Source organism: Orcinus orca, chromosome 16 (genome assembly GCF_937001465.1).
Source record: "Orcinus orca chromosome 16, mOrcOrc1.1, whole genome shotgun sequence".
Classification (NCBI taxonomy): Eukaryota; Metazoa; Chordata; class Mammalia; order Artiodactyla; family Delphinidae; genus Orcinus; species Orcinus orca.
Genome location: NC_064574.1, coordinates 42,244,048 through 42,271,255, shown reverse-complemented (window position 1 = coordinate 42,271,255; position 27,208 = coordinate 42,244,048). Strand labels below are relative to the sequence as shown.

At 39.1% G+C, this 27,208-nt stretch overlaps 1 protein-coding gene across 1 annotated transcript in view; it reads right to left on the bottom strand.

Moving 5' to 3' along the window:
* The window catches only part of MACROD2 (mono-ADP ribosylhydrolase 2), a 1,997,895-nt gene that overhangs the window by 576,421 nt on the left and 1,394,266 nt on the right, over positions 1-27,208 (bottom strand). The window contains exon 7 of the mRNA XM_049699229.1: positions 24,114-24,144. Within this exon, the coding sequence (XP_049555186.1) occupies positions 24,114-24,144 (31 nt within the window). The remainder of the gene's footprint in view (positions 1-24,113; positions 24,145-27,208) is intronic.

The following is a 27,208-nucleotide window of genomic DNA, read 5'->3' as shown; positions in this document are numbered from 1 at the left end:
TACCCAAAGAGGTCTACAGTTTGGTTGTTTTTTACATAGAAAAGGGTTCATTTATACCTTTAATGCATAAACAAAATATACAGCAATTCAGGGAAAACCCTGAGTTTGCAGTTTTAAGCCACCAACTGTCACGATGGTTTGTGAGACAATAGTAACTGGACCAGTTCATTTTATTCAGTAGGCGTTTACTGAGGGCTGGTAGAAGCACTGTGCTGTACTGCATACGGTGGGGGGAGGTATGCAAAACTAATAATAAAAGTAAGCAGTATTTCACTTAAGCTTCAAATGATCGTACAGTTTATGTAAGGTAGGTCTTTTTATCCTTGTATTAAAATAAAGCAACAAGCCAAAGGAGGGTTTAATAACTTGCTTACAATAATCCAGCAAATGTGTATAATACTGTAAGGACTCAGCCTAAGGACTTCTAAGCCCTGGTTCCATGCTCATTAATAATAAAATGCTGTAACTTGCCTTCCTACAGAGGACAGTCTAGTAGAGAAGAAAAGTGCAACATATAACCCTAGTATTAAGTAAAAATAGTGAATGTGTTAAGAAAAATACAAAAATTATGGACAGAACCGAGAGAATTTATTTCTGGCAAGGGTAGAAAGAGACAACTTCAATCAAATGGCTAGACAGGGTTGCCTTATCGCATTCCTCTAATGTAAATCTATATCGTAAGAAGAACATCCCTGGAATCCTTTTAACATGAATCTTATGCAAAAACACAATATGGAAAAAATTAAAATTATTCGTGGTGAAGAAGAGTGAGGCTTTCTTGCCCATCTTCTCTGCATCTAGCCTCAATTCTCCATCACACTTAGGTGGTTTACTCTGGGCCATGCAGAACTCACTTTGAAAATCATTGATTTAGTAGAAAAAGATCATCGAGCATATGAAAGAGGCTGTGGTGATTTGACAGAAATGGGAGTGGAGTGCTCTGTCCCTCAGGGTCAAGAAAGGCAAACAGAAACCATCACGGTTATTGTAACAGAGAATGTATACACAGGGATTGGTCAAACAGGTTTTGAAAGACTTAAAGGTAACACATGCAAAACAGGAAGCAACTACCACTCAAAGGCCTAGTGGACAAAGGGAACTAGTTTTGATCACTGGAACTTAGAGGCTTGGAGGAGCGTCCCCTGCAGGGCGGAAACCCAGACCTTGAGGAACGGGCACTGCTCACTTGGTACTGGAGGCTCAGGACCTTGAAGGAGGTCCTCAAGTTTCAGGGAGCCAGATCTCTGAGGAGGGCATTGAAGGATGGCAGAATATTCCACCCACAAATGTGCCACTTTGCCATAAGGATTATTTGGAGCTAGAGGCACTTAAAAAAAAAAAAAAAAAAGCAAACAACCAAAAGAAAAAGAAAATCAGATGCAGCAGAGCATTCTAATCTCCCCTTTTCTTCCTGAAAACAGGAAATAAAAACTCCCTTGTGAAAGATGCCCTCCCTGTACTGGGAGAAAAGAAACATTCTTTGACAGGGAGTCAGAGCTGAGAGAATTCCGTCCAAGCAGATGCTGTTAAAATAATTCTTCCTTTAACCTCCGTGTATATTTCCGTTACTTTCCCACACTTGCCCCTCTTTGTTCAACCTGGTGTAAAAGTATTTAGGTTTTTGCCACTTCTCTGGGCCTTTATTACCTTATGAGGGAGAGTTCCCATGACACACAAAACTTACATAAATTTGATGCTTTTCTCCTGTTAATATGTCTTGTATCAGTTTAATTCCCAGGCCCGGCAGAAAAACCCTAAGACAGCAGAAGTAGAATTGTGCGCCCCCTACAGGGTGCTGCCCGCTGGTGCTGCTGTTTCTCAGGAGAAGCGAGGACCTGGTTCCAGGGTGCCAGAGGGTGGAAGCTGGAAACCACTGCTACGGCCGGGGTGAAGGGCCCTGTGGGCGTGTCAACAGGAACAGGAAACAAACGGGAAGGAGTACAAACACTGACAGGATGTGTGCCCTGCACCCTTCTCCTGCCCTGTTGCCTCCCTTGCACATGCTGCTAAGGTGTTAGGTCCTCCAGACTGAGACCAAAGAAGCAACCACCCAAATGGCCAGTCTGTCGCAGAAGCAAAATTGAAAAAGAGCCCATTTCATCAGATTTGGTTCCATATTCCTAATACCAACCCAGCTGGGCAATTTTGAAAACTGCATTTTTCATTTGGGACAAGAGACTATTTTCCATGAAGGCATTTACAGCATAGCACCCTCGCAGCTTAGAAGTAGGAATGCCATTTCCAACACTGCCCAGATGCATAGTGACGACTGTGTCACTCTGCTCCCTGGCCAAAAGCAAACATTAGATGCTATCACCAGACACCATCTCCTGTAAGACTTGGTCATGTCAGAAGCACGACGAGGTGAAGAAATGTGTACATTACATTCCATGAGGGGAGATATATTTTCATAACCAGATAACCCTCCTTAATGGCAGGGTTCATGACTTTTTCACATATATATATTTTTTCTTATTATTATTATTGATCTCAGTAGCACGGTATGCAGATTCACAACCAGTTTGTTGAATTGAAAGCTTTTTTTTTTTTTTCTTGTGGTACACGGGCCTCTCACTGCTGTGGCCTCTCCCGTTGAGGAGCACAGGCTCCGGACACGCAGGCTCAGTGGCCATGGCTCACGGGCCCAGCCGCTCCACGGCATGTGGGATCTTCCCGGACCGGGGCATGAACCCGTGTCCCCTGCATCGGCAGGTGGACTCCCAACCACTGCACCACCAGGGAAGCCCTGAAAGCATTTTTTGAGTAAAGGAGAGGTAAAATACAAAATGAATCATACAGGAAGAAGTAATGCAAGCTACCCTGTAATATTTGCATGACTTTCAACATCACTATCTCCTTCTGATTTTGAGGTACGCACAGTAGTAGAATGGTGCACCCCATTTTAAATCTGAGGAAACTGAGACTCAGAGACATTAATGATGTGCCCGAGAACATATGACCAATAAACTGTAGACCCGGTCCTGGAAAGTGGTGATGGTGAGCTCTGACCACGGGACTGGTACTATCAGATACTCCAGCGTGGCCAGAGCAGAATGTGTGTGCACACAGGAGAATGTCATAGACTATTAAGAACCTGAACATTTTCAAAACGGAGGCAAGAGAACAAAAAGAAGATGTGTACAGTGGCTAAGACTGATAACAGAGGTATTGCTTTGTTTTGCATCTTTGATTTACAGAAATAAAGAACAAGTAAAATACTCAGAAAGGGAAGGTTTGTTTTTTGTTATGGGCTTGAGTGAAACCTCTGTGCTCAATTTACACAATAGCTTTGAGAAAGAGAAAATACATGCATAGGAAGGAAAATTCTCCTTCAAAGAATTTTCTTTTTTTATCGAGGTTGCAAGTCAAATAATTCCAAAGTCAATAAAGAGAAAAAATAGTTACTGATCTTCAATTTTACTCCCCTATACAATCAATGATTACAGTTCTGTATGTGTTTTTCACAGTCTTCTCTTTGTGTTTGTTTCAAGTTAAACTTATAAATATATAATGGACATCCTTCCATATAAATATGTATGGCTATGACTCATTATTTTATCTCTTTCATAAAAACCCATATTATGTGTGTCCCGTAATTTATGAAATCATATTACTACTCAGGAATTCAGATTGTTTCTAGATGTTTACCACTACTAACAAAGTTGCAATGGAAATCCACATATATGTATTCTTAAACATTAATGTTTCTATTTCTGTAAGAAAGATTCCCCAAAGTGGGGTTACTGATTCAAAGGGATATGCAACTTTTAAAAGCTAGAGTTAGATTATTTTCCAAAAATAGGTGATCAAAATTCACATTCCCATCTGTATTATATGAAGTGCTAGTTTCTCCATACCTTCACCAGCACTAGTTGTTATCAATCTGTTTTTTTTCTTTTGCCAGTCAAAGGCGTGGAAAATTTTGATTTTTGTTTTCCTGACAACTGGATATCCTTTCATATGCTTACTGGTTATTTATATTTCCTCTTTTATGACTATTTATGCCTTTTGTCCATTTTTCCCATAAGGTTGTTTACATTTTTTTTCCCAAGACTTCTTTACATATTAGGATTTTAACACTCTGATGGCCAAGTATGCTGTCTTTTTCCAGTTTAACATATTTTAGTCAAATCTAGTGTCCATCCAAAATCTTCCACCCACATAATTATGCAAGCATTATCTTAAAATTTAATGTAATTATTTTCTTTTTTAAAATGTAGGTTATCAATCCATGTGTACTTTGTTTTTCTGCTTTGGTATGAGATAGACTTATTCCTCATGATTTATTACAGTTACATCAACTTAATTCATTAAATAAATTATTATTTTTCCACGGAGTTCAAATGCCACATTTGAACTTGCATTAAGTTCCCAACTATACATAGATGCATTTACGAACCTTTACTCAGTGAAGGGAACGTTTTGATGCATTGAGACCACTTTAGAATATTAATTAAAGGGAGCCGTGGAATAAGAAATGATGCTGTTTCTAGTGAACTGCTCTCAGCAATTGTGGACTTGTTTTAGAAAGTAGGTAAAAATCTAGAAGTTGGGGCCTTTAATTTTGGAATTGTGAAACACAGAGTAGGTTTTTAATAATGAAACATTTAGAGCAAACAATTCATGACAACAAACACTTCCCTGATAAATGGATCTTCATAATGGAAAGGGAATGATTATATTGAACATTAGACATAAGCCAAAAGATTTTGGTTTTGTTTTCATTTTAACACTGTGGGAAGCCTTCCTCACAATTGGAGAAAAATATATATACACACATAAAAGTTCTTTGGGTGGTAATTTTCTAGCATTGGGGATAATTTAGGTTGCAAGTGATAAATAAACCAACTCAAACTTGCTTGAACAAACAAGGATATATATATATATGCTCACATAACTCAAAATTTCAAGAGTTGTCTCACTTCAGGAATAGCTTGATCCAGGTACCCATGTGATATAACCTGGACCTAAGCTGTCTCCATCTCTGGGATCTTCTTTCATGTATGTTGCCATCACTCTTGGGTTCAAATGATAGTAGAATGCCCATAGGCAACTACAAGTCTCCATTCTCACAGGTTCAATTTCAGTAGTGGAGTCTCTTTCTAGTAACTTCCCCAAACTACTCTAATGGAATCAACGATCATGTGCTCATGTCTACAACAATTTCCGTAGCCAAAATAGTAGAATCAATCTATTTACCAGACCTCTGTTACATGCCTATTTAGATGAGTCATTATGGCAAGTTCTAGTTTACAAACTACATCTTTGTGGCTGGAGATGGAAAAACATGAGAACTATTTAAACTGAGGGTAGAGGCGTGGCCTCAAGAAGAAAATGTAGAGTATTGCTATGTCTGATTTGAAGAAATAAGAAGGTGAGATACTCGGAAATTGAAACACAAATATCAACCACAGGGATCATCTTTGTTTCCTAATAATCACGTAAGAATCTCACTATCTATAGGCTCCCAGGAGAGGGAAACTGTCTAGAGAAAGATCAAGAAGTGACTAGGTCACCTGAGCTCTGAAGGCCCTAACTCACTTCATTCTCCACTTCCTGTTCCCCTTGCTAGCTCCTTACATAGATGTTGGAAACTTGGCAGGCAGCTGTAATCCTTCAGCAAGATTAGAGAATCAAGACTGAAAGTGTCATAGGTAATTATTAGATAATGATCAGGATGGCGAGAATTTAGCGCTATTGGAAAGATCAAGGAAACTTCTATAAAAAGATAGTGAGGTGGAAGTGTGGGGGAAGGCTCCCATTTATACAGCAGGTGTTAAGAAGCAGCTTCAGATGTTGAATATATGCAGCACAGAGCCCCTAGCACCCCTCTTCTGCTTTAACCTTCCTCCAAACGAGCACCCATACTAACTCAACACTGAAATGGGGTGAGCAGAAGGGCTGCACAGTAGATATGAGAGACTCGGGCAGTGATACCAGTGATAATGTGAAGATAGTAATGAAAAATACTTTGCAGATAAGAGAGTTTATTCTCTCTCTACAAATTTTCATCACAAAACAATGAAGTTAAGCTTCCCAGCTCTAAATATTAGCCATGTTTTTTTTTTTTAGCGGTACGCAGGCCTCTCACTGTTGTGGCCTCTCTCATTGTGGAGCACAGGCTCTGGACGTGCAGGCCCAGTGGCCATGGCTCACGGGCCTAGCCGCCCTGCGGCATGTGGGATCTTCCCGGACCAGGGCTCAAACCCGTGTCCCCTGCATTGGCAGGTGGACTCTCAACCATTGCGCCACCAGGGAAGCCCCAGCATGTGGATTCTTTATTATCCAAAATGTCTTTGGAAATGCTCAGAACAGTTTGAAAGCAAGCCCTGTGTGGAAGGATTCAGCAATTATAGCCCAAATTTCCTTTTACTAGTGGAAATAATTGGAAAAATGTAACTCGAGATTAGAGTTTAGAAAACAGAACTAAATAATATCTATTATTTATTATGGAACGGTTCTCTGAATCAGATGTGGCACTGAGCACTTATGCATGTTTTTTCACTTAATGTGCAAAGCAGCTCTGTTAGGTTCAATTATATTATCTCCATTTTACAGAGGAGCGGAAACCATAGCTCATAGAGATAAAATAATTAGAGCAAGAGATAGGATGTAAATCCCAGTCTAAGCAACTTCAAAGGCCTGAATCATCACAGGACATCAGGCACCTCCCAGGGATATGAAACTTATTAAAGTTGTGACTAAAGCATGTCTTCAAATGGCCAAATAACTCAGAGCATTAGCCATACAACAGGGAAAGAGCCACAAGAGATTTCAACAACCAAAGACAGAAGAGTTTGGTAACACATTCTTCCCTCATCTTTAAGAAAGTCAAGTCGTATTCTGGCTTGTGGTCATCATGGTTAGTACCAGAGTCAAGCACAGATAAAACTGCATTTCAAAGAAGTGAATGGGGACTTCCCTGGTGGCTCAGTGGTTAAGAATCCGCCTACCGATGCAGGGGACATGGGTTCGAGTCCTGGTCTGGGAAGATCCCACATGCCCCGGAGCAACTAAGCCCGTGCACCACAACTACTGAGCCTGCAAGCCACAACTACTGAAGCCCGCGTAACCTAGGGCCTGCATGCCGCAACTATTGAGCCCATGTGCTGCAACTACTAAAGCCCATGTGCCTAGAACCCATGCTCTGCAACAAGAGATGCCACCGCAATGAGAAACCCGTGCACTGCAACGAAGAGTAGCCCCTGCCTGCCACAACTAGAGAAAGCCCATGTGCAGCAACGAAGACCCAACGTAGCCAAAAAAAAAAAAAAAAAAGTGAATGGGACTACTTATTCTCCAAACAGGCAAATCCAGGTGCTTTGTATTTCCACCTGAAATAGTTCAGTTATTCTGTCTCATGGGACTCAATTCCATGAAACAAATTTGTAGCATTGCAAGATTACACCTGATTATACTCATAGCTGCCAGAAGGAATAAGGAGATAATGGTCAAATTGGTATGGTCAAGTTGGACAACAAAAGGTTTTATGGACTTGCCGTATCTATCATTACACAGTTTTAGCTTCTCAAAATAGAAACATCTCAGACACAGAATAGTCAAGACCAGAAATCCTTGTCAAATTCTAAATCCTCTAATAACATCAAAAGAAATAGAAAAATTAATTTGAGGACCAGAATTTCAGGCTCTACTGTATACAGTAAATACAAGACAATCATAATCATTTTAATTAATCCTTACATCTAGCCCAGAGGATGTTCAAAAGTCAGATGTCTTTTTAAAGAAATAAAAAATGAATTTCATTCCCCTTCCACAACTCCAGTCTTCATGCGTGCCAGCCTGTCTGCCAAAGATCAGACAAAGTGAAGTGATATGAGGTCAGTTGCCCATTGTAAAAACCAAGCTGAAATAAAACTATGACACCTGTGAAAGGGTAAGCAAACTTCACTTCCACCAGCTCATTGGATCTCAGCCCTGGCTAAACATTAGAATCCCCCAGGAGACTAAATAAATCCTGATGCCCAGGTCACACCCAAGACCAATGACATCAGAATTTCCAGGGATAGGACACAGGCATTGGTATTTTTCTAATTTATTTAGTTAGCTTCCCAGGTGATTCCAAAAGGCAGCCAAGATTGAAAACCACTGCATTAGAGAAAATGCCAGAAGGAGAGACCAATATCAGATCCTCCTCTGGGGCTGCTTCTAGGCTCCATGAAAGTTAGCTGAACTTGGTGGTAAGAATCAGCATCCTTGCCTAAAGATTCACTTCAGGCCAACTTGAGTTTACCTACCAGATGCAAAAACCACATGCCTGACCTCGAGGAGCTTGTACTCAGTTATAGAATGTGATTTGTAACCACCAATAACTGATCATGGCCAAAAGTGATGAGGGCAGTCATATTTGTGTCCCCAAACAGCAAAAACCACAGTGGGGATACAAAGGAAAGACACATTCCTGGGGAAGATGGTCAGCAGAAGAGCTATCTAACCACGTTCGTGGAAGAGACAGTGTCTAGAGAAAGGTGCTCCCGGGGCAGGAACTGTGTAAGCAAAGCCCCAGAAGCGCAGAATCACAGTTCTGTGATTCCCAGTATTTGCCTCTAGGATTCCAGTTGCCTGACAATTACTGTCAGACACCACAATGATCACTTCACACACGTCCTTCCCCAAAAGGGAATGGTTAAAATCACATTTTTGTAGAAACTTCCTGCTGCACGGAACCTGATGAGGTCACAGAGCTATCCCTCAGGCCTGTCTAGGTCTTTATTAATCTCATAAAAAGAGAGATTTCACAAAGCAGGAAGCTCATTTTTAGTTTACAGATTTAAGAAGGGAGCCTGCCTGACTGGTGAAAATGTCAGTCAACTCCCGTCTTCAAAAATAAGCTGAAATGAGAGGGCAGAGGCATCTAGAAGGTTGTAACCCACCTTGGAAAACTGGGCAGAGTCTACAATAGAATGAAAACCTGATAATGAAAGTGAATCTGTGGTAAAAGCTTAAGTGATTAATTTATTCTTCAGAATACACATCACATTTCACAACGATAATTTCATAGGCTGACCTTTATGCAAAGAGTTTGATAGGCCTGACAGTTATTTGCTCAAAGCCATATGATATTTCACAAGCAGAATTTTTAAATATAGACTCATCAGTATTTTGGGTAAGGATGGCTTTGTGCGTTTTATAGTAAGTGCAGTCACCCAAGGGTATGTACATAAATCATGCATCTGAAGGGCTTTGATGGTTTCATTTATCACTTGTTGAATGTTCCGGGTTGCTCAGATGCTAAAGATACTTTTATTCCTGCCCCTGATTACCTATACCCAATAAAACAGTGACAACTCATTAATCAGTCTCCAGAATCACTGGAAAAGCTGCCACCAACTAGAATTTTCATTAAATCAGATGACAGAAGGGGGACCGATATGTACATTCATTATCCACATAATTGCTGGTTTGAAAGAAGTGCTGAGTATTCTACTGTTTTTCTATTAAATGGGCCCATTGGTGACTGGTGAAATATTCCTCTACTACCAGGAAGCTGAGGGTCTACGAAAATGCAGAGGAAGAAAGCCCCTAAACACCATAAGGATGGAATTCTTGCTGTTGGTTAAGTGAGGGCAATCTGAAGCTGTTTTGACATCGGTGGTCTCTGCATGACCTTGAACCAGTAGCTTAGGTGTTCTGAGTTTCCTCATCGATAAGAGTAACAGCACTTATCCCACAGATTATTTTGGGCATGAAATGGATTAATATACGTAGAACAACTGATCCACTACCAGGCAGAAGGCCCAAGGTATGTGCTCAGGAAGTAGCCACCAACGCTGTTAATAATCAGTTCTTTTCCATGACAGGTCACCTCCATAGCTCAAAGCATTTCTTTGTAGTGCTGGACTTTGGTTTGGAACGTTGGGCTGCTTCCCATGAAATGGAAAAGGGAAATCTTAAACATATATATGATACATATATATATGCATATGGGTATATAACTACATATATACATATATATCTGTGCTTGTGTATATATGTACAAATATACTTAGTATGTATATAAATACATACACACACCATCATGTCTGATGGTGATAAATAAGACTGATAAATAAGACTTAAAAGGAGAGAGAAGATCTTCATAACAACTCATGGATTTTCCTAACTTAGGAACATTTAGAAAAATGTTGTTGCCCTGCAACTAACAGTGACATAATAAATGTGTGTGTGTGTGTGCACATTGTGTGTTGAAGGAAAAGGAGATAACATTTGTTAGGGAGAAAGGATGGAGAGGGCAGTGTTAGGGCAGTATGTAAGGAAGAAGGAGAGTAATTTAGGTAACTTGAAAACTGTGGCAAGAGGCTTACAACCTGCAGCTAAGAATGCTCTAATTCTTTAAAAACTATTAACCTAATACTGTTCTGTTCTTATTAAAGATACAGCTGAACAAACATATGATAATTAAAACACACAAAAATGATTAAAAGTCTTTGGTCATAACTGTGTGTCAACTGAAAGCCTCATCTAAAGCTCATAGCCTGTATCGGCAATTGGCTAGGGACACATCTTCCCAGTATTCATTATCTAAGCAGTGTAATGACCTGGTGCATAAAGCTGAGATTATGCAGAAGATACAGGTCAATGTTAGAATAGTCAATGGCTGCAGGTCTAATATCCAGATTCCAGAACAACTGTCAGAGTTGCATATGGATTTCCCAACCTTGGGTCTTCAAGTCCCTTTGCTGATGAGATAACTAGAGAGGCCGTAATATAACAAGGAAAGGAGAATTTGGATTCTTCAGACCAAATGCTTGCTGGAGAGACTTGAGGACCTTTTTTAAGTTTTAATTCTTGAATTTTATTTTATTTATTTTTTTATACAGCAGTTCCTTATTAGTCATCAATTTTATACACATCAGTGTATACATGTCAATCCCAATCACCCAATTCATCACACAACTACCACCACCTTCTGCCGCTTTCCCCCCTTGGTGTCCATACATTTGTTCTCTACATCTGTGTCTCAATTTCTGCCCTGCAAACCGGTTCATCTGTACCATTTTTCTAGGTTCCACATATATGCATTAATATATGATATTTCTTTTTCTCTTTCTGACTTTGATGAAGGTGCATTATACATTGTATAATCATAGATACTGCCTCCTAAACCATGGCCCTTTTTAGAACAGAAGGATGTTTCTCTGAGCACTGCCCTTTAACATGGAGAACTAAGGATTGCATTCAGGTGCACTTCTGAAGAATAAGGCTGAGTTTTTATCTCACCTCTGACCTTTTCTAAGTTAGTTACCTAACCTCTCAGAGTCTCAGATCTCTCATCTGTATAATGGGGATAACTGTACTGATCTATCAAGATTGTTGTGAGGATTAGAAGTGGCACATAATATGTCAGGCACAATTACAGGTATCCAAGAGATAGTAGCCAATATTATTAACTTAAATGTATACTTCAATTCAGTTGGTGTATAACCATTTTAATCTAAATTGTAATATCCAACATGATATAAACATTTTTTAGGCACAGAGCAAATGACAATGTTTGGAGTAGCTAAATTAATTGCACTTCCTGGTAAAATTTCATTTGAACAGGAGGTGAGAGGGGTGGGTGGAGGGAAGGGGAGTGGTTCAACTAATGAGCCATGATTCAATGAGCATTGGAATTTTCAGGTTGCTGGAATAGGTTTAGGAAATTGTTATATATCTTTCTCAGAGAGAGAGTAAGAGAGAAATAGCAACTGATGTACATCCTTTCAGATGTTTTTTTTTTTTTTTTTTTCTGCCCAAAAGAAGCTAATCATCAGGAAAATTTCAAATTGAGTGCCTCTGAGGAAAGACCAAACAGATGCTGTGTTCATGGTCTAGATTCTATGTGACTTTGGACAAGTCACTGACACCCTCGGGTTGGTGCTGGGAACTTCTTTGCTATAATTTGGACCTCAGAAAATCTCCATTGTTTTTTAATTAACTCTAGTTAATAAATAGAATCTCTAGTCCTAAATATATAGGAAAAAATGTGGTTTTTTTGAGTTAGTACTAGAGATGAAAAGGTTTTACACCTGGCTTTAAAAAGTTATGAAACCCCACATTTTAATTATGCTTTATTTATAGTCAGTTGTCTGGGAGAGGTGAAATGGAAAATTTAGAGAAAATGATGCTACACAATCCTATAGTCTGAACAGTGATCACTTTTCCTAGGAATTAAAACCTTCCACTACTACCTACCCATAAGACGTCGGCCCCTGTTTTTGTGAAAGCCACAGTCATAGCTGTGAATGCCACTGCCCACGGTTATAAGAAGCAAAGGTAAACTTGATGAGAAAAGAGGGGACATTATTATTCTTGCTGGGTTCAATTTGAATGTCTTCAGCATTACAGAGGAGACATGAGAGAATACAGACTCTTAAACTTAGGATGGATAACATCATGAACATTCTATTACATAGCTTGGCTGTCTTTTACAAAGTATAAGCATTTCAAAATATGATTTTGGGGGCTTCCCTGGTGGCACAGTGGTTGAGAGTCCGCCTGCCGATGCAAGGGAGGCGGGTTCGTGCCCCGGTCCGGGAAGATCCCACGTGCTGCGGAGCGGCTGGGCCCGTGAGCCATGGCCGCTGGGCCTGCGCATCCGGAGCCTGTGCTCTGCAACGGGAGAGGCCACAACAGTGAGAGACCCGCACATCGGGGAAAAAAAAAAAAAAATATATATATATATATGATTTTCTCTTGGCTATACTGGCAGGGCAGGGCAAGAAAGTTGGCTTTTTGTTTGTTATCTTTCACTATTATGCCACTTCATACTGTCAGCATTTTCCTCTTAGGATCTTCCTGCCATCTTTAAATTGCTATAGTCCAAGAAAACATTTGTTAGAATTACATCTAAAATAAGAGTGATTAGGTCCTGAGTGATGGCCTGAGAAGATTTCCTATGGGTAAAGCTTATGAAATTTTTTATAGGGACCGGGCATATATATGAAGAACATTTTTAAAGGTATCTTCAGTTTCATGGTTAAATGTTGAGTAGAGAAAGTTGCCCAGTAAGTGAATTCTAATGAGTGGAAAGGGCTAGATACCACACTACCCAGATGATGAATGACAGACCATAGACAAGCAGCAAGCACAGACTGATGGACACTATCATTTGGAGCCTACAGTGGACCTCCACCAACTTCCAAACGGTCAGACATAGATAGCATCCCTCTCCAGGGGTCCGATGGTCCAGGCTGCCCTCAGCAATCTCCTATGCCACTGCCAATGCCTCTTCCTCAGCAGGATGAAGTTCTTCCCCATTCTCTATAGCTCGGATTGGTCAGGTCACTGGCAGGCCCTGAGGAAGCCCTGATCACAGCAGCCAAGCTCCGAGCTGCACAGAGCAGTTTGTTTATGGGTGGCAGTGACAGGTAAACCGCAGTGTCCCCTCCTTCAGTCTACTGGGGTGAGTTGAAAGATTCGGCTGTCAGACCAGTGTGAGGCCTCATTTTTCTTCCCTGCCGCATAGGGTGCCCCTTGCTGCAGCCAACATTTGATTGTGAGTAATTTGTCAGGGATGGCTGTACAATGGAAATGGAGAAATGGATTGCCAATTACAGCTGGTCTTCTCCGACTGCTTGGCAGACGAGGGCCTTTCTGCAGGGCTGACAGCCCTAGAGCACAGTGTATTTAGCCTGAGAGGGAAGGAACCCATTCTCAACTGAGTTTTAAAGATGAGGAAGGGGTCAAGGTGACTCATTTTTGTATTTACTTGCTGACGTTTGTCCTGGCCTTCTTGGCAAGCGCCATGGGAGGGAAAGCCAGTCTGAGGTTTGCTTTTTATTCTGTCCATTTAAAATGCTTTGTACTTCTGATTTCAGTCTTAGCAGCACAAATGAAAGGTGTGAAAGAGTTCATTCCATATTTCCCACTGAAAAAGCCCAAAGGGAAGTGTATCTCTGACTCCCTCTGAGATGTTTAAAACATGCTGATGGTGGGCAAATGGCAGGCATGCCATCATTTTTTTCCTCTTATTTCCAAAAGACAATATGCAATTGCACATTGATAACTATCACTAAATAACTTGCTACTTACCCCCTCGTGGAAGAGATGAGCTTTTGCAATTTTAAAATTGTCCCAGAGGAAGAAGTCAGTAAATGAAGAAATGTCTTTAGCTGTCAAGCCCTGTGTGTCTCATAATCAGATTTGCTTTCAGATGGTGAATGAAATGGACACCATCACATTTTGCACTTGTAGAAAATCATTGCCAAACTGACATCAATACTTATAATTCTAAGAAATCTCATGGTCCCTCAGAAATACCTGAGCTACAACTTGTGAACGGCTGCACTATTAATTTATTCTCAAATTACATGACCTGCTCATTTGTGGGGACAGGAGTAGGTAAAATAGGTCTGCTTTAGTGGGAAAATCTCATTGTCATTATCTTGTAAAGAACAGGTGAAAAATGGACGCAATTATTCAATAACAAGAAGATTAACAAAGAAAATCTTATCCTAAAATTTTCCTAGCAGCTATATTAAAACTATTTGAGATACAGATGCACACATATCACATTCTCTCATATCTATACACAAGAGCACACACACACATAACAGGTGATATATTTTCTATTATATATAACATATATGTGTATACATATAAACAGATATATACACACACATAGAGAAAATATATAATAACTATGAGATATAAACAATAAGTAATAATAGAAAAGTATTACCTTGCAATTATAGATTCTAAAGAAATTTAAAAGCTACGGATTATTTGTGAAAGAAAAGGGCAATAATTAATTAGATGCTCGTTTAAAGTTATGGATATCCCCAAAATCATTTTTTAAAGAAAAAATTCATATTTTTCTTTAAACCAGTACACATACATAGGTACAAACATGTAATTATGCTTTAAAATATATACTACTTCTCATTCAGTATCTTAAGCATATAAGGGCTTTAGTATAGATATATGCATATAGATATATGCATTTGTTTATACACATATGTATATGTATATGCATACATATATGATATATAGTGCATAGCATATGCTATACAGTAAATATGTATGTATAAATAAATATACTGTATACAATATATATGCATATGTATATGTTTATGTGTATATATGTATGATATTTATGTATGTACACAAACATATATGTAAATAAATGGTTTAACATACACATGTCTGTTTGTTGAAAATGTGACCAGCTCACCAGAAGAAAATCTGGGAGAACTTCTAAAAATAATCTTGAAGTGGGAAGGCCTTCCTAAGTTGGAAACCATGAAGAAAAAGACTGATAAAGTTGATTACATTTATAGGCTTATATATTCAGTGAATATTTTCTTTGAAAATGCACAAGAAATTCAACAATGGTTGCCTCTCAAGAGTGATACTGGCAGTTTCAGGTGGGAAGAGATTTTTTTAAACTTTATGACCTTTTATACTGCTTTATTGTTTCTTGCCATATGCATACATTATTTTAATGATAAAAGCACACCTTTAAAAAATGTCCCTCCATCTCTTTTTCTCTTTGGTAACGTTAGTGCCATATCAGTGTTCAGATGCTCTAGCCACATTTTTTCACTAGTCCTCTAAAGTCTGGGGTGGTGATCATGACCCTCTCGTCAGTTATTAGCCAAAGCAAAGTGGGGACCTGTGTGATTCGTTTCAGTATCATGGGTATTCATTCACTATCCATACTAGACATTAAGGGGACAGGGCTGCCAGCTGGTAACTCAGAGTCTAAACACTAGTGAATCGCTAGGTTTGGAAGTGGGGATGAAAAAATGAATAAGTGCTTCTAATGACTGGCTTGATAGAAAAATCCTGAGGTACAGCGATCTGTCACTAGGCACTTTGCTTATCCACTCTGAGTCATGCAACAGTCTTAGGGATGGTCCTCTAAGAGGAAAGATGACCACTGGCAGGAACATTACCCTAGGATAACTGCAAGAGGATCAACGCAAACACCAAATCCTGGCTCTTTATAATAAAAGAAAAAGACTTATTTGCATGTACTATAAGAAAAGAAGAAAAAAATTCCTAGAATGAAATATAAAGACTCTAACTTATTATGTTGTCTGTGTTCAAAACCTGTTGTTTCCTGTTTGATATTTTTGGAACATATAATTCATATTCTCAATGAGAAAATACTATACATTTTAATTCTGTTGTCTGGACAAGACTCAAAGTGATTTGATTTATAACAAATATAGAGCACAGAGCATATTTTTAATAGGAAATTGTATACATTCATTTAACAAGAATTTACTCTTAAACATTCATCGGACACTGTGCTGGGAGCTGGGGACTTAGGTGTGAGCAAAACCAGATACTAACAATGATAAAATAAAACCCCAGTAAATGTAAGCTGCAGTTGTAATGAGTGTTGTGAAAGAGAACCATATAGGTGTTACAGAAACAAACTATAATTGATTCTTCCAAGGATTTCTATGGAAATGGACAAGAATTAGAAATGTAACAAATGATACAATTATTTATTCATTCTCAATATACTGATTTCAGTTTCCACTGATGTGTCTGCAAATTTTGCAAGAAGTATAGTACAAAAAATGTAAACACAATTGACGTAAGATCTAAATGTCTAAATATACTGGCTGACAACTAATAATAGGTCACTGTACTGATGCCTGAAGAATGCCATACTTCCAAATTTTTCAGGATTCAGGATTATAAAGGCATTTTAATAAAGCAGATACTATAAAAATCACCAACTATTCTTGCCAAATAGAGACTATCATTTTTCAAAAATATTTACTGATTCTGTGTAGAATCAAAGTGCTCCAGAATTAAATTACCTATGAGTGACCTGTTTGATTTAATTTGACTTTCTTTCCCCCTTGAGCAATGATATCTAGAAGGCCATCATAATTCAATGCCCTCTTCTTGCTACATAAAAGAATCATAGTCAGACACGTGGAATACAAGGCACACTAAATTTCCAATCTCCTTTGTAGTTAGGTTGGTCAAGAGACCAATTTCCCTCCAATGAAAGGGAGATGAAAGTGATAAGTGCTACCCTGAGTCCAGGGACCATCAGATAGGATGTGTGCCCATCCTACGTGTTTCTTTCATTAGAAATGAGAAAGGTAACCATATGAGAACAATGCCTTATGAAAGGCAGAACGACTACTTAACACCACCGCAGATTAATGTTGCCTTCAATGATAGAGTGGAACAAATCCTTCCCAAGCAGAATGCTCACTTTGGAACTATTTGCATAGAAAGAAATCAACATCTATATACACTAAGCCACTCTGTTTTGGAGCCTCTTTGTTACAGCAGCTTAGCTTTACCCTAACTAATATAGTCTCTTTCAAATGCATTTCAAGATGTTTTCTTAAAAATAGAATCATTGACTACAAAGGATTTGACATGAAAATCATTGTCCTAAAGAGCTAAACATATTTGACTTCTCTAAGAGCTTTCAGAATTATTTTTGATTTCCTTTCTAAAGAGAGCTGAGCTATGTTTATTTAAAGTCACCCTTTAGATACAAGCATGTATAAGGAGCAAATAAAAAGGAGTGTCATTCAAGACTGGATGAGAAAAATGAGCGAGCGCATGGAAATTATTCCACTGATCAGATGGAAAGTGTGGTCCATTCTTAGGAAGTTCTTTAGGGAGAGCATTCCATTACTGCTCCCAGTTTTCAACATGGCTGAAAGATATTCCCAGGGTTCCTGTTAAATGGATAGGCTTTGTAATTTACTGAAGTGGTTTTCCTATTTCCTTAAAAGACTTACTGCTTTGATACTTCTTCTATAAGAAAAGCCATTTTTAAAATGTAATATAATAATATATGGCAGCTTCTGAGGATGGGGTGACTTGGAATTCATTTCTGCATTCTAGTCCTAAGACAAATTTTTACCTTGACACAGTTGCAAAGAGGTAGACATGCAGACCTCAGAAACAGTAATAAAGTTGTAATCTTTATTACTTTTTGAAACACTTAGTCTTTTAATAAAGTCCTAAAATTGTTCAATTTGAACAGAACACCAGGGAGAATGACACTGGTTTCTGCAGTACCAGAAGGCTACGTTTCCAGGATTTTCATTTCTTTTGGCAGATCCCCTGGGGGAATCCTGCCCATGGGTCTCACTGTCATTTTTTTTTTTTTTTTTTTTGCGGTACGCGGGTCTCTCACTGTTGTGGCCTCTCCCCTTGCGGAGCACAGGCTCCGGACGCGCAGGCTCAGCGGCCATGACTCACAGGCCCAGCCGCCCCGCGGCATGTGGGATCCTCCCGGACCGGGGCACGAACCCGTGCCCCCTGCATCGGCAGGTGGACTCTCAACCACTGCGCCACCAGGGAAGCCCTCACTGTTATTTTTATGTAAGCTGAACTAGCATATTTTGTTGCTAGGTGCTTGAAACTCTCTTCCAGCGCAAAGGTAGTACTTTTGGTTTCTTAGTTTGATGCATTTTTATTATTAAAGACTCATGTAGTTTAGAGAGAGTAAAAGGGGAGTTTGTACCACATTTTGTGGGATGAATGTATCAATGTGTACATGTGTGACTGAATTTGCTAGAACTGTCTATTCAAATGGTAAGCACTCAGAGGATTAGAAACAATAGCTATAATTTCATTGTCTGTTAAACTCTTTCTCCAGTGCTTCATAAGGATCAGTTCATAAAATATTATTCAAATGTGATAGAATTAAGATGGGTTTGTCCCCCGCACTGTATTTTCCCAAAGGGAAGTAAGGTATGCTGATGCTAATGTTACTTCCCTTTGAGGGCCAGCAATTAACTCAAGGATTGCCAAGAACAATAACACTTCCTACAGCGGGAATAATGTTCCCAGGACAAAAAAACACAGGATGTCATAGAAGGGAATTTATGAGAGAAAAAAGAGTCATCATTAGACCACCTGAAAGGAAGTTTTCAAAGCAAATGGAAATATCAAAGGGAAGAGAAGAAAGCCAGAGGGAGGAGGGGAGCTTTCAGGGGGATGAAAGGGAGGGGCACACATTTTTGTCAATTTTGCTCTGGTTTCCAAATGCATTACATAAGATAACTCTTCCAGCAAGCCCAGAATTGCACAGCCATGGTTGTCACACCCTCTGAAACCTGTCAGCATTTAAACCTGACAGAGGGCATGCCCTTAGCATTGCCATTGCAGAACGCTTTGGTTTTTTTCCAAGTCATGTCTGTGAATTTAGACATATGTAGTGATAAAAATATTTGCCAAGTATATATAAGGTTAACAAAACATCACGTAGATCTCCTTTTTTTTTACCAGTTAGAAGCAGAAGCGCGAACCTGAATGCAAATGAGGGAGGATTCAATTAGAAAGTTGTGTTCTGGCAGCATTTCATGGAAAGCAGAGGGAGACCGGGTGATTTGATAGAAACAGGCCTTCCACGTTGATAACAGAAATCTAATGAATAAATATGGGAGCTGTTTTCACGAAGTTATGCTGCACTTAAATTTTTCCCACAGATTTCCAGCCAATAACTCAATGTCTGAAATTCCTTCCTCTCTAAAAACACCATCTTGTACCTGGAAAGGAAGATTGAAGTTTTTTTTTTTTTCCTCCAGAAAGAATATTTTCTCAATTACTCAAGGGATACACTTTTCCACCTGGACTTCATTTCTGTTAACTATATCGACTCTCATAAAATAGACAAAAATTCTTTTTGCTGTTCACTTCTCAGTAAAAATTCCACTGCTATGCATCATGTCTAGCCTCTTGTGTTAAACTTATTAGCACCAGAGTATCCAAGTTGGGCTCAAAGGGCAGAAGGCACACGCAAGATCTGAAATGTTCATCAGGGAAGTTCAGATCTATCCCTCTGAGTCCGGTTTCGTGGCCAAATCAAACCTTTAATTGGGATCTGGGAGTTTAAAGACCCTGTAAGCCTCATCTGGATCTCTTTTTCCAAAAGTAACACAGGCCTTGCTTTGGTATTTTACCAAATGTGGCTTTTCAACCTGAGTGTAAGCAGGCGGTCTGGTGCCCTGTGGAACCATCCTGGAAACATTACATTGGGGCAGCAACAGCGGTGGCTGAAAATCAGACTGGAAAATTCTGGCTCCTCGTCCAGGGAAACTTGAGAGCGGGCGGGGCCTGCTCCCATTGTATTTCTCCCTGAAATCGGGCTGAGTCACACGGCAGATAGTTTTCAGTCTGTGTTCTGCAAAAAGGCACAGATGGTTTTGTCTCCAAAAGGCTAGGATTAAGGAGAGGCTGGGAGAGTAACTGGTTTCCGCCATGGTCTCCAGTGTCCCGGAAATACCGTTGTGCCCGGATCCTTGTAGACATGCTTGGAGTATGGAGATGATTCCACAAAATGGAAATGCTTACTGTTGACATTGCCCTGGTATGAGATCATCTTGGCAATTAAATAACTCAAACCCCTTCCAAAGATGGCTCTACCATAGTCAAAATTTTTGTTCTGATAGAAGAATTAGAGTTACATTGAGTTTTGGGGACAAAAATCTAAAAGTGAAGGTCAATCCAAAGCAAAGAGGTATCTGAGAAATTACAGCAGATGGGGAGGGGGCTGGGACTAGGACATGTCAGGAAAAGTCGGGATAGGGCCTCAGAGCAACCTCCCTGAGAGACCATCATCCCATGGGCTATGATAAATAACAAAGCGTTTTGTTTTGTTTTGTTTAAGTGAAGTAGAGTGCTGTATTTATCTTGGTTTTCTTTTTTAAGAAAACTTTATTGGAGTATAGTTGATTTACAATGTTGTGTTAGTTTCAGATGTACAGTAAAGTGAATCAGTTATACATATACCCAAAGAAGACATACAGATATGGTATTGGTATTCTAAATGAACAAATTCTTGAGTTTTCATTTCCCCTTGTGAAGGTGGGCACTGCCATGCTTACAGATATCATTCCTAGTTTGAGAATGTTTTTTAGGAGCACATTTGTTTTTCCTAAAATAGAGATGTTTGCCCACTAAGAAAATACCAACCAGGTAGCTTTCTCTGCCTGTTATCTTGCCAATCAACAATTCTGCTTCTTGTATCATCAGTTAGGCAACAATTGGGGTTATAATCATTATTGTCGTCATCAAACAGCAATTATTTCCTGAGCTTCTCCGGGAGACACAATGCTAGATGGTGGGTGTGTGTAGAACATGCACAAGTGAATCCCTGCTCATGAAAAAAGCTCCGGATTGGCTATGAACACAGGCTATATTTTAAAAAAAAATCTATGGAACAATATGAAGAGGCAGTTGTTAATTGTCCAGATTACAAATGCTGAAAGAGTTCAAAAGATGTAATGACCGTCAAGATTTGGCATATTCAAGGAAGACTTCTCAGAGATCAAGCTTCAACCTATATACGTGTGTGTGGTGTGTTTTTGTTTGGGGATTGGGGTAGAGAATAGTGGTGGTGATGGTGTGTGTGAGTGTGGTGCTTGTGGGTGTGTTATAAGGAAGGGGCACAGAATTGGACCTGGGAAGGCACATGCCAGGTTCTGAGACTCATCAGCTCATTTGTGTGTAAGAGAAAATGTGTCCACAATGGGTGGATGTCAAGAAATTTCTCAAACTATATTCTGGAGAAAACACTAGTCCTAAGAAAGTTTGAGAGAAGAATAATTTCTATGGACAATTAACCCTAGGAAATACTACAAAGTATATTCCCCCTTTTCAAGATGCAAAGGCAAAGGTACATATAAAATTCTTGGCACAGCAACTCACATCCTCAAGAAGAGATTCTTTTTCCCCTCTTCACAAATTTTGAAAGCGCTGGTTTAGGGAGATACATAAATTGCCTATTGTTCAGCATAGAAAGAGTCTACAAGTAACAGAATATGATCAAAGGCCCCTGAGCAGATGCAAAACATGCACCAAGCGTTAGTTTAGAAAAATTCATGTAGTGAGGTTTAGAATATGGAATAAGAAGGCAAGGCCTGGAACCAGGAGACTGCTCTGAATATTGGCTCGTAACCCACCAAGCATGACTTACAAAGTGTTGGGAGTATTATTTGCCTGCTTTTAATTTTTTTTTTTTCTTTTTAGCTGTGGACCACTTTCTTCAACTAAAGTATTCTTTCAAATGCCAATAAGTAAAGATAAAAGTAAAATTGATCTAGATAATAGAGGAGGCGAAACTAAGTTCTGAATAAGAGCAAGAAAACAACTGATCCATAAAATATGAGTACTTAGGAGAGAATCAAGGGCTGATCAGAAAGCTATAGTTTCACAAGGGACATATAGCATAATTTTCAAGTTGCAAAATGTTAAATAGTTCATAAAGAGACCTGGAGTAATGTAAACATTATTAAAGATCTCATGGAGCTAAAAATAATTCTAGGTCTCAAGCACAGGTGCATCTAACCAAAGACAACATGGCACCTGACTTTGCAGGTATCAGCCTCACTTTGAAATTTACTCACAAACTAGAGGGTAAGAGAGATGAGTAGCCAGGACTTGAAAACTAAATTCTTTGACCTAGCTTTGTGAAAACTGACTGAGCTCATGTGGTGGAAACCCTCCAAGGCTGTGACATGACTCCCTATCAGTGCCTTTCTCAACAGTCTTCAATATTCCCCTCCCACCCAACACAATGCTGTACTGACCTGGTTATTATACACTGAGCCATGTTACTGTAAGGAGGAATCCCGGTCCTTCAGGGATTGAAATTAACCAAGGGCCACTTTAGTTTTGATTTAGTTTCTACTATGCTCTCTCAGCCTTCCATTTTAGTGTCCCTCCTCAACTTCCTTTACTTTTCTATTTCCTTTTCCTGCCATTTCCCCCTTTCTTAATGCATCGTGTTAAATTCAGCTTCTGAAAGTCTTTGTACATTATCACAGGATTCTCAGAGACAAAATGGACATCGACAATATGACACAGGATTGTTTTTGGCACTTGGGTTTTTGCTCGTTTTTTTTATCAAGGAAAATCAAGATTGTCATGAGAGAACATTTTCAAAAATCAGAACCATCTCTGTGGTGGAGTCTGATTTGCTTTTAGACAAGGTGAAATGAAGATTTGGGTGCTTGACCAAGTAAAACTTTGCATGTAATACTTCCTTTAAGCAAATATATAAGTAAGAGTTATAACTGGGTATCTGTGAGGCAGAAAGAGTGGCCATGATGGGGATAATGGTGCAGATGGTCCAGCTTAGCCCACCAGCCCAGTGTCCAATGTGTTTCCACCAAGACAGGCTATAGTGGAATCCAGAGAGAAAAAAGCACGCCTTAAATTTTTAAATAATGTCGCCAAATCTTTCCCCATTTAATTTGATTCAGGCCTCCATTTTCCACTTTATTCTCACTAAAACCTTCAAAAAAAAATACCACATTAAGAGGAAATAAGTCTCCTACCTTTGATATCACTTTAGCTATCCTTCCCCTATAGTGATGAAGTTAAATAATTTTTAACATTTGTACCTATTTTATTTTTCATCTAAGAGTCTCCATGTGAGAAGTCTGAGCTCAGAAATGTTGTAATCTATTTTGCTTGATCAGAAAACCCTAAAACGAAAAACTCTGTTTTACCTGAATGTGTAAAACAGATTTATTAACGGCCTGAGATAAAAAGCATAGGGATATGTCATTGTAGGTAGAAGAATATTTAGAGAGCTTTAGTCTAGTGAAAACAAGTAATGATAAAAACATTTTGCTTCCATCTGTGAGTGAAGCAGCCACTACTTAAAACAATCTATCAATACCAGAAAAAAAACTGCATCTTATTAAAAGTATTTGTTTTTATTGTCACATATTTGGTTTTTTTAATTTAAACATACAGACATATACGTGTGTGCATTCTAACACTTCTATTATTTTGTAATTCACAACAAAATAATGGTAATGTTAGGTTTTATATGCATTATGATTCATCTAACAGAAAAACCTGACTTTATTAAAGAAAATACTATTAGAGGTCAGATCCTACTAGAGCAAAATTTTCACCTAACAAAAGACGTTAAGCCGCAGTGCATCTAATCATTGCACATGGTATGCAATACAACTAAATGCAACAACACAAAATATCCAAATAGCCTCTCAAGATTCCTCAATGGGATCTGACCTGCACTTTGAGTCTCTTTAAATCACAGCAAACTATATCCATCAGAGAACCTCTTATTTTTCCTGTTAACCTTGATTTTAACAACAAAATAAAGAAATATAAACATTACCAAAAGATAGATCACTTACCATAAATGCCTGTTGAGATGCAGGGAAATGCCTGTGAAGAAACCACAAAAATAACGATAAATTTTAAAGGCACGATTCTGCTCGAACCTGACAGCATCTATTTCAACACCTGTTTTGCTTGATAATGGGATGCCCTCTACCCACATACTCTGAGCTCTCAACCCCACTCAGCTGGAATAGGAGACATCCTGGAAATGGCATATTTGATTAACTGAAAAATTTTCTTTACCAGCAATTATGCCAGCTCACAAAAACCAACAGTTAAATTTACAGGAATCTTGGGAACGAACTGTTAAACAATTATTAAGAAATTAAATCACATAAACCTTCAATGAGCTAAGTCATATCTAAAACAAATAGTCATCATCGCTTCCTTGTGCCGCATGTTACTATTACCTCTGCTTTTAAGATGACTATGTCTGTCATACGTGTCTGGTGGAAATACTACATACCAGTATGCTACTGGGCATCCTGTCTCAGCTCTGTGTTAAGTGACATCGTGTTGGTGATGTAAAATCTGAAAATATCAATCAATGTTCATGGTGCACTATACATGTGGGTCAACTGAAACCAGAAGTTGGCTATGGATACAAAATTTTGATAAAATTTAACAAAAGGATTCTGTAAGAATCAACTGGCTAAACAGAATTTCTAACAGAGGGTATTGTATAGTCTATTCTTTTTTTTTTTCTTTTTTTTTTTTTTGCGTTACGCGAGCCTCTCACTGTTGTGGCCTCTCCCGTTGCAGACGCGCAGGCCCAGTGGCCATGGCCCACAGGCCCAGCCGCTCCACGGCACGCGGGATCCTCCCGGAACATGGCACGAACCCACGTCCCCTGCATCGGCAGGCGGACTTTCAACCACTGCGCCACCAGGGAAGCCCCTATAGTCTATTCTTATATTTAAGTTGTGTGCTATACATTCTTTGTATCACTAAAATTTAAAAATAAACTTACAGACATGCACACTAATTTTTTTGAGTCACTTTTTAAACATTTGCTGGCAAACCACTGCTTATGCCATATGCTATGGATTGAATGTTTGTGTCCACCCAAATGTATATGCTGAAACTCTAATGTGATGGTATTTGGAGGTGAGATGTTTGGGAGTTAATTAGGTTATGAGGGTTGAGCCCCCATGACGGGATTAGAATTCTTAGAAGAGGAAGATAGCTAGCACGCTCTGCTGTCCACTAAGTGAAGTACAATGAGAAGACAGCCATCTGCAAACCAGGAAGTGTGCTCTCACCAAACACCAGATCTGCTGGCACCTTGATCTTTGATCTCTCAACCATGAGAAATGAATGTTTGTTGTTTAAGCCACCCAGCAATTTGTTATAGCAGCCCAAATTGACTAAGACACTGTATTTTACTCAGCAATATTTAAAGAATTTGATGAAAAGAGTGAATGAACAAATGTAAATAGAGTTAAGTCAAAATTGAGCTTTCTAACAATAGAAAGGGATCTGAGTATGACAATGTCCTCTGCCAATGTACCTTTGCATAAATTTGATCAAGTTGTTTTCATCTTTGGATTTTCCCATGAAAATGCAGATAACATTTACCATATAGAAGTATGCTGTGGGAATTAATGACAGAATTTTTTTTAAAAGGACTGATATTGTACTAGAAATTCAAAATACTGCATCTGCTATTGACCATAATAACTAACATTATGATTGGGCTCAACTATAATGAAATGTTTAAGCCTTTTTTATTTATATCTTTGGGTTAAATGTGTACTACATTTTATTTTCCTTAACATTTTTATAGAATATATGTTTATTCCCTTTACTTGGACGTTCTACTTAAAAAGTCAAAATTTACATGATTTTGTTTTAGACAGAGTAATAATTGACTCTGTTAAGCTTACCTATATGTCTGTGAAATGAGAGATTTTTTTTTTTCTGTTCCTTCACTAGTAAATACTACTGTTTCTAATGAGAAAATAGGACAGTTTCTGGAATGGAGTAGGGGTTATTTTTTAAGTGAATTAATGAGTTAATTCTTTGATTCCTTACATTCTTGAGGTGCCAATAAGTTCTGAAGAATGTTTTTGAATAACTCAATCCATCCAATGACATAGAAACATGAAGAGACAGTATGGAACAAATTCTCCTGGAAATATTGTAGTCTTTTTACAGGCATTCACCAAGATTATCTACAGGCTGCACTCTGCCTGTGGAAAGCAACTGCATGCTTACTAACAGTAAGGGTCAGAAGTTCAGGAATGACCTGCTTAGAAATACAAATTAGAGAGGATTCAGAGTCATCCCTGTAATTTGTCCCGTGCTCACTCATGTTGCATTGTGCCTTTTTTTTTTTTTAACATCTTTATCGGAGTATAATTGCTTTACAATGGTGTGTTAGTTTCTGCTTTATAACAAAGTGAAGCAGCTATACATATACATATGTTCCCATATCTCTTCCCTCTTGCGTCTCCCTCCCTCCCACCCTCCCTATCCCACCCCCCCTATCCCACCCCTCTAGGTGGTCACAAACCACCTAGCTGATCTCCCTGTGCTATGCGTCATTGTGTCTTTTAAATGAGGTAGAAAGACGTGAGTTTATAGCTGGTGCCCCAGGAATTCCATGGAAGCAAACTGAACACGTAAACATCATCTATCTTGTGCTCCGGGTAGACAAAGAGAAAAGTTTGAGAACACCTGCATCAAGCCATCAAGCAGAAACTAGAAGATACTAGAATGTTTTCCATGAGGCAGTCTGCTTGAAATCCCACCTCGGGGTCCTTCCCGTTCATGATGTTGAGGAGTTTACTTAACTGCTCTGAGCATCCTCATCAGTAGATGAAAACTCTAAGGCTCTCCTAAGGGGTTTGCAGGAAGATGAGAAGGAATAAGGAACACAGAGCATCGTGGCTGACAAGTAACAATATCTCAATTAATATTGATTCTTGTGGTGGCCACTGTGATGCCCACCAGGCTCTGCTTTGGGGTGGGGGTGGGGGAATCTGTTGCCCTAGAGCAAGGCTGACTGACCTTGGCACTGTTGATATTTGGGACCAGATGACTATTGCTGGGGGCTGCCTCGTGCATGGTCAGATGTTTAGCAGCATCCCTGCACTCTATCCACTTG